The sequence below is a fragment of the Nomia melanderi genome, chromosome 13 (assembly GCF_051020985.1).
Source record: "Nomia melanderi isolate GNS246 chromosome 13, iyNomMela1, whole genome shotgun sequence".
Lineage (NCBI taxonomy): Eukaryota > Metazoa > Arthropoda > Insecta > Hymenoptera > Halictidae > Nomia > Nomia melanderi.
This window is the reverse complement of record NC_135011.1, coordinates 8,505,668-8,513,453: the sequence shown is the minus strand read 5'-3', so window position 1 is coordinate 8,513,453 and position 7,786 is coordinate 8,505,668. Positions and strand designations below refer to the sequence as shown.

Sequence of the window (7,786 nt, the reverse complement as noted above, 5' to 3'; positions counted from 1 at the left end):
AAATTTATATGACGACGGACTTCGAAGTAAATTATGTTTATTGTTAAATATTTATTTAACGGTTATTGAGATAAGAGTGATGATTGAACTGAGAATCGTTGGAAAAGATGTTTATATTCTCTATGGTCAAATTATCTGAAAGTACGTTTGGTCGAATCGCGTTACATTATTGATAAGACCGAAGACATAAGTATTTCAGAAAGTCTTGTTGGAACGGCTCAGTGTGTTCTGATGTTTTGATTTTGTTATTAGTTTACAACGAATGATAATCGCGTTAGGAAATAAGAGTTCAGCTAAATTTGCTGAAATTGAAAATGGATAAAAAGTATTTACGTGGATGTGTAATAGATTTAGGATGGCAACAAATTTTGGTTTTTTATCGTTAATAATTGTTACCTCTGTTTTTGGCCTGGTCGGTAGGTGTATATGAGCTTCCTAGAAGCCAAACTAATCAATTCGTTTTCTTAATTAATTGTTCAGTGTTTATTTGCAATCATATGTTTTATTTTATACGGTTCATATATTTTGCAATATTGAAATCATATTTTCAATAATTCATTAGATAACTTACATCTATTCCTACTTTTTAAAACAAATTGAAAGTAGCATTACCTTTAGCAGTATTGTATTTCCCTACCTTCTATTTCATAGAGTTAATTAGTCTGATTTTTAAGAGGCTCATATGTGGTTAAAAAAGAATGATACAAGAACATGATGACCCATTATTAGTGGACCACACTGCCTATTTGCTTTTTACTGATTACGTCCAAATGACTGAATTCTATCAATGGGAAGAGTGATCCATCCGAGGGTCGTGTCTCATATTCATTTCTTGTTAATTGCAGCAGTGTCATCTACTGTTGGGTAACATTGGATATTAGACTTTCATCGATTATGATAGTCTGTTTCGCCAATACATCATGTTACTTGTTTATACTTTTTATCGATCGCGCCATGCTAGCCCATCAATGGGTTACACAGGGACAAATTAAAGCATCGTCTATTGCCCACTGGTGGGTCGTGTCATCCTAAATATGTTATAGGCAATTATATGACACGGTAATAAACTGTGTATCAGCCATTTTACAAGTGTAAATGTACTATATATTTTTATATTTGGTGTATTTATCGCGAATAATTCTATTTGATCTGCGTCCTCGATTTCTATATGTTGCGGTTCGACGATGCCTGACAAAAATATTTAGATTTGCGATGATGGGAACCATTTTAGTCGTGTACGTTTCTCTGTGATCGCGCGCTGTCTTTATGTTCTGTAAATTGGTTGATACGTAAACAAGCAAAAAATGCGTCACTCGGTAGTTTAGTTAACGAAAAGTAAATTGCAAGTGAAAGATCGAATCTTTCGTTTCACGTAAAGAAAAGAAATTAATATCGCAGATAGAATTACGTAGGCCTCACCTTATTCTAATCACTGTTCTGACATTACGTTTAGATGCATAACAGTAGCAATTTATCGAAATTATTCTAGCCTTTCTGAAACGACTATACAGTACCGTATATATATATACATGTATGTATATACCGTGTACATATATACAAATATATGTATATGTATACGAATAATTATATTCTTGCATAAAAGTATTACGTAATAAGTCAAATGCTTTATCGAACGTTATGACTGTAAAAAAGTTTAGTATTTTTACTAATATGAAAACCGACATCTTTCATATTGTTCTTTATTGATTAACTGTACTTTGTTATTAATACTTACGTTCGATATACAAAACTGTACTGATATAGTTGAATTACCTAAAACACTTCCCAAAGCCTGCTGCTGAATACTTTTATTAAATGTTGCTTTCAATTATTTCAAAATTGAATTCACTGATGCAAAAGCATTTGTAAATATTACATAATTATTTTATGCCAAAATATTCTGAATCTAATTAAAAAAAAAGCGACACTGTATTCTTGGGAATCCAGTATTAGGATCCATTAATTTTTTTTCCTTTCAGTTTAAGAATGAATCAAAAGTTCCATTTTTGGTGATTATTCCATATTATAAATTGCAGACATCCTTTTAGAACAGACATTTAAGAGATTTGTTAACTAGTCGAGTATTAGCATTTCTAGATATGGTTCCTGTAAATTATATTGCTGCTCAGTATCTAAGAAACTATTAATTTAAATATAAGCTAGAAAATATATATTTCATTACTTTTGTATTTTAATTGTAGATAACTGCTTTGATTCTTGTTTACCACTTTTATTAATACCATCCTTTTGTATCGTTCTCGAGAAGTCGTTCATTACATCTAATCATAGTGTATACTAGACCCCTTGTACATAAAACTGTATTATATGTGGATAATATAACGATTATTATAAACTATATAATGCTAATGGCAATAAAAATAAACAGTCTCCAGATTACATAAATCCACAAGTTTCATATGCAACTCCCAGTGTTTCAGATATCAGTAGGTACTTACGTAAGATATATTGCATCTTCATTTTTTCCTTCATTGAAACTGCATGTAATGGACACCTGTGTAGTATGTAAATTAGAATTTAGTATAGCATGCACAGATGCTTAAGTTCTGTATACTGTTAAGTAATTGCATGTTAATTTTATAGTTGGTGACAGGCATTATAATAATATATTCTAACAATCTGTTAATAGTACATTTAATTTTATTCTTGAGAAACTTCTGATAGATTCTTATTCAACACAATTTTGTAGGCATGCATGATCTCCAAATATTCGTTCCAATGAATGTGTATTGAGTACTTACTCATTACACTGATATTTATTGCCAAGTTTTCAGCTGCAGACGAAGTTATGCAAATCAGCATGAACACTACACTGTCACACGTTAATCGCAACTATTCGTATACAGAACTTTATAAAATTCAAAGTTACATTATATACTAAAAAACAAAATGATATAAGATACATTATATTCAATTCTTTAGACGAGACTTCTTTTAGGCACAAACTAAGATATCTTACTGTTCAAAAGTTTAGAATAACTTACACGTATTCAATATAAAAGAAGACAAAATAATTGATGTAGCTACGATACTTTTGGTCTGGCATTTTTATTATGTCTTGTAATTTTTACTATGTACATTTATTGGATATTTCTGCATATTTTATTAATTTTTCCATTAAAAAATTCAGTCTTCATTAAATGAACAGTTCTAAACTTCCGAACAGAAATTTAAAAATGTATTACTAATTAAATTTATTCTGTATTAATAAGTTTGTCTAAATCTTACGTGCCTCTGAAGTATTAGAATGTGAAAGACTTTCAGGAACCAATGTGATTAACTCCAAATTGGGCAGATTTTCGTAAAAATTTAATAATCTACAAAATGAATAACAGTATTATAATTTGTTTATATACCATAGAAAATACTGTGACAGCGGAGTTACTGATATTGGACGCTGAAAAAGTAATTTGACACTCAAACGTGCATTTATGAATAAGTATAAAAAGAATAGCCCTTTTTCTATTTTCAAATATTTTATTAAATACTTCTATAATGATTGTATTACTTTATTCCATGCAACAGGATTGAACCAGTGGCATCGTGAACGAAGTAAGCAGGTGATCATCAAAACGGTTTCAACATGCTCCGAAAATAAAATGTTTAAGTTTTGCAATGAAAATTTCTCACAGATTTTCATTTCATAGGATATCATTATTTTGATGTGTTGTATTGGTAAGCATCTATTTTCGTTGATTAAAAGAAAAGGAAACCTTGTGTTGTATCAAAAGTATTGTTAAGTAAATCATGCTACCAGATGTGATATGATTTAATGTGAGAAACTCATTTGGAGCAGAATCACAATTAATTAGAATACCAGAGTATTTTATTTTTCTAGTATTTTTAAGGGTGAAGCACTTAACAGTTTTAATCTTCGCCGCTTTAACAAAATTACCAGAGAGAGATTATCAGTGAGACAAGTTTATTACAACTGAATTTTTCAAAGTCTGACATAATGTAAAATTGAACTTTGAACCGGTACTAACGTTACCTCAAAGTGAAGCCTACCCAACGAATAAATGAAATTTTTCTAGTTGATCTTTTTGCATTAGAGCAGCTCTGAAAGTGTTTCAAGATATGTAACGATAATCTACATGAAGAAAATCTCGACATTCATCGAAGGAATTTAACGTTATGTTAAGGAAATGCTGTAAATTGATTTCACACGAGTATACTATGCCTACGAAATTCAATAGACGTGTGAAATCGAGATGGTAAACTGAACTGCGTTAATTGTAATATTTAAATAAGCGAAAAAACCGTTTCTGAACACGTTAGGGCGGAGACACTCCGGCTGTCTTCGCTAGATATATTGTGTTTAGAAAGAAAATATACAATATACAATCAACATCAATGTATACGTTAGTCGCAGTACTGATCAAGTATAAATTCATGAAGCTGTTTTTTATAGTGAACATTTACAAAAACACGACACCGTTGTCCAAATATCATAGTATACAAAATTCGTTCTCTTTTTAAGTGTTGTATCTTGTCTCCGTACTTGCATTACGCTTAAGGTAATAATTTTATAACTGTACATATGTTTACTGTAATGTGTTAGATCGTCTTTACAATTATATCGTGCATAAATGCCAAAGAATCGCATTTAAAATACATTTTTATTACAATGTATTTTTTACTCGCATTTACGTTCGTATATCCGCCGATTACATTACTCGCTTCTCATATTTTGTAAGGCATTGCTCTCTTTTCGCGCGCGCGTTTACACAGTTTATAACAAAGTATGTAAAGCTTTTTTAACAGATTTCTCTTCTATCTTTTATTTTTTCTCTCCTCTCCTCCTCTGAATTGCACAATTGATCTTCGCAAATTATCCGTTGTATTTGTTCTGTATAAATTAAATGATCGTGATGCGTCCCTGTAGCAGAATACTCAGTGTACATATTGTTTCAACTTCTTGTACTTCTCTTATTCTAACCGGAACTCGATGAATGACTGTGTACTGTCTGTACATGCGATATATTCCTTTGTAAATATGATTTTACGATTACGAAAATAAAATTGAGAACATAAACTCCTGCTATTTTTTGTTCCAACTCCCTACACAAAAATTGAATTATATCTCTACTACAGTTTCATAAACTTTATATTGTATCGGTTATAGTATTACAATTACATTTTAATAGTAAGTATATTGATTTCTATTGTTCGTAAAGTTAAAAAAAGTCTGAAATTTCATAGAGCTATGTACCTGTGTTTTTGTGTTTTAGACATAAACGTTATGAGAAGGGATCGTTCATTGGAAGAAAATGTTGCACTGGTCATTGCGTTATTAAAACATACTCTAGAAAATAAGAAAATTTGTTTTATAATGTGAATATAGTTTATTTATACTATATATGTCAATCTTATTACCTACTAAATGATTATCATATCATATTATATGAAAAAGGTATTCACAAAAACGAAGGTTATCAGTAGATTTTGTACGGATTTATTATCATATAATGAAATAGTTATAATTGTATATAATTCTAAATTAGATACTGTTACTTTACATAATTCATCTGGTGATTCAAAATAACATGGATCTCTACTTATGTACAGATACAGTGCAATGTATATGCAATAATAATTAATAAACGATTTATATTACAATATCGGTCAACTAAACGTTGACTCTACTCAACATACAAAGATACAAACTTCCTGTATACATACACACGACTCATAAAATTTGTTTCGCAATTATTCTGTGTCGTGTCCTCATGTGTATCCGTAATATACAAGCGATCAATGTTTCTATGTTTTGTAAAGTAAAACTAATATTGTACAACTTTGGAGGAATGTTGTGATGGCATAGCACCAACTTCACTATGAATCAATTAGTCAAACTGCAATGGCACTTTACAAATTAAATAATGTGTCTATCATATATACATATATATATATATATACTTATTTATACATATATATATATATTTATATATTTATATATTTTTTTCTTCATGTAAAACCTACCCAATAACGTAGTAACAATAACAACGGTGGATCGAGCTCTTTAGTTCATCCACTTGCGGCAGTTAGGCGCGCCACATGCGCATGCTATCTTGTGCTGGTCATCTTCAATGTCGAATTTATAGTCATATGCCAGCTGCAAAAGGTAATAATTCTTTCTAGAAATGAACTTTAATAAGAAATAAAATTATATATATGTGACTTTTATGTACCTCCTCGCCACGTGAGATTCTTCGCTTTGCAAAGATTATGATTCTAAGATCACGTTCGACCTCAACGATTTCAGCGACACAATTCGGGTTACAAGAGTGATTGATGTACCTCGCGAGGCCTCCACACAATGTTGCATCCACCACTCTTTCCTCGTCTAGGCGAAACATATAAATACCACGGTTCTGTAACAAACAATGTTAGTGTTATATTTCTGTTCTGTAACAAACAGTTTTAGTATTATATTTTATTAATTTTCCTAATTCTATTATCGTGGATAGTTATATAATAATTATAAAATGGCTGTTCGAATGTTACAGGAATAATGTTCAAAAAGCTCCTTACTTTTGAAATACTATAATCTTTATTATAATTTAAAAAAGTAAATAAAAGAGCTATGATAATTAATGAACCGCTTCTTGAAACTGCAAATATACAGTGATTTCTCGATAACTAGTCTAAAGGATTTTTAAATGCTATAAACTTCAAGTAAATTTTGTAATCTTACAATTTAGAATTATTTTATGGAATACACAACATACCCTTGCTTCATATTGCTTCTCCCTAGTCTCAGCCAACTCAGTACGGATGATCTCCCCAATATATTCGATGACCATAGTGTGTTTTTCCAAGTCGCGTGCAGCATATAGCCCCAAGCCCTGGATTTTGGAGCGCGCGAGGTAGACGTTATTGCGCCATTCTTGTTTCATTTTCTTGTACTGTGAGCTTTTGGAATGAACGAATTGTTTTGAATAGGGGCAAGCCACTTCACCCGCGACGGTTGCTGTGGGAACGAACGTGGTCCGGGCCGAAGATCCTGTGCGCTGTGTGTGCGGCCTCTTCCAAGGAAGCTGATTCCGTAGACGAGCCTCGGTCCTCGCGCTGCCAGTGGGATTAATCGCTAACGGTAATTCTAACAGGGGGTTCCGACCATATTTAAATCTGTAATCGGTTAAAGTTTCGATGCCTGGAAGACTTTCGAGAACACGAACGACCGCTGGCTCGGTCAACCCAAACAAATCTTCGCCGGAGACGTAACGCGGGAATAGCTGGACACTGTGCGTCGATCTTCGTAGCTCGGCGAGTGGCTCAAGAATTCGGCTCCAGACAGCGCGAGGCGTGGCATCTCGTAACTCGACGTCTTCTTGGAGCGGTTCTTGTACCAGTACTCGAAATTCTGGCCGGCCGGAGACATCGTGGATGGAACACACGTACCGACACCTTTTGTTTGGTCTCCTCATGCTCCAATAGAATCGGACGATCTTGTATCCAACAGGGTATATGTAGTTCGGTGTATGAAAGTTGGCGAGTTGATGCGGAAGTAGTTGACCAACGCTCAAGAATATTAGGCTCCCGACTCTCAAAAGATGATTGTGTTCCGAATGATGCATCACAGCTGCGACTTGTCTGTTTTCGTCACGATTAACATACACCCTTCTGTACACGGACAGTGTCGTCAATTCATTGTCTTTCTCGTTCTTTTGCACATGTTGAGAACAGTAGGTACTCTGAAATATCAATCAGTTTAATTCATAGTTGCATGTCAGAACAAAAGGAATCCTTTGTTATGTGTGTTTTC

General features: G+C 32.6%; 1 protein-coding gene across 13 annotated transcripts in view; it reads right to left on the bottom strand.

Annotated features, from left to right (window-relative positions):
* Nucleotides 1-3,564: 3,564 nt before the first annotated feature.
* Nucleotides 3,565-7,786, bottom strand: part of LOC116432311 (uncharacterized) — a 28,849-nt gene continuing 24,627 nt past the window's right edge. For all 13 annotated transcript variants that reach the window (XM_076373305.1, XM_076373308.1, XM_076373310.1 and 10 more), the window contains 3 exons: nucleotides 6,750-7,715; nucleotides 6,210-6,392; nucleotides 3,565-6,133 (listed from right to left, as the gene is read on the bottom strand). In XM_076373305.1, coding sequence (XP_076229420.1) covers nucleotides 6,041-6,133; nucleotides 6,210-6,392; nucleotides 6,750-7,715 — 1,242 coding nt within the window. In that variant the 3' untranslated portion in view covers nucleotides 3,565-6,040. The remainder of the gene's footprint in view (nucleotides 6,134-6,209; nucleotides 6,393-6,749; nucleotides 7,716-7,786) is intronic.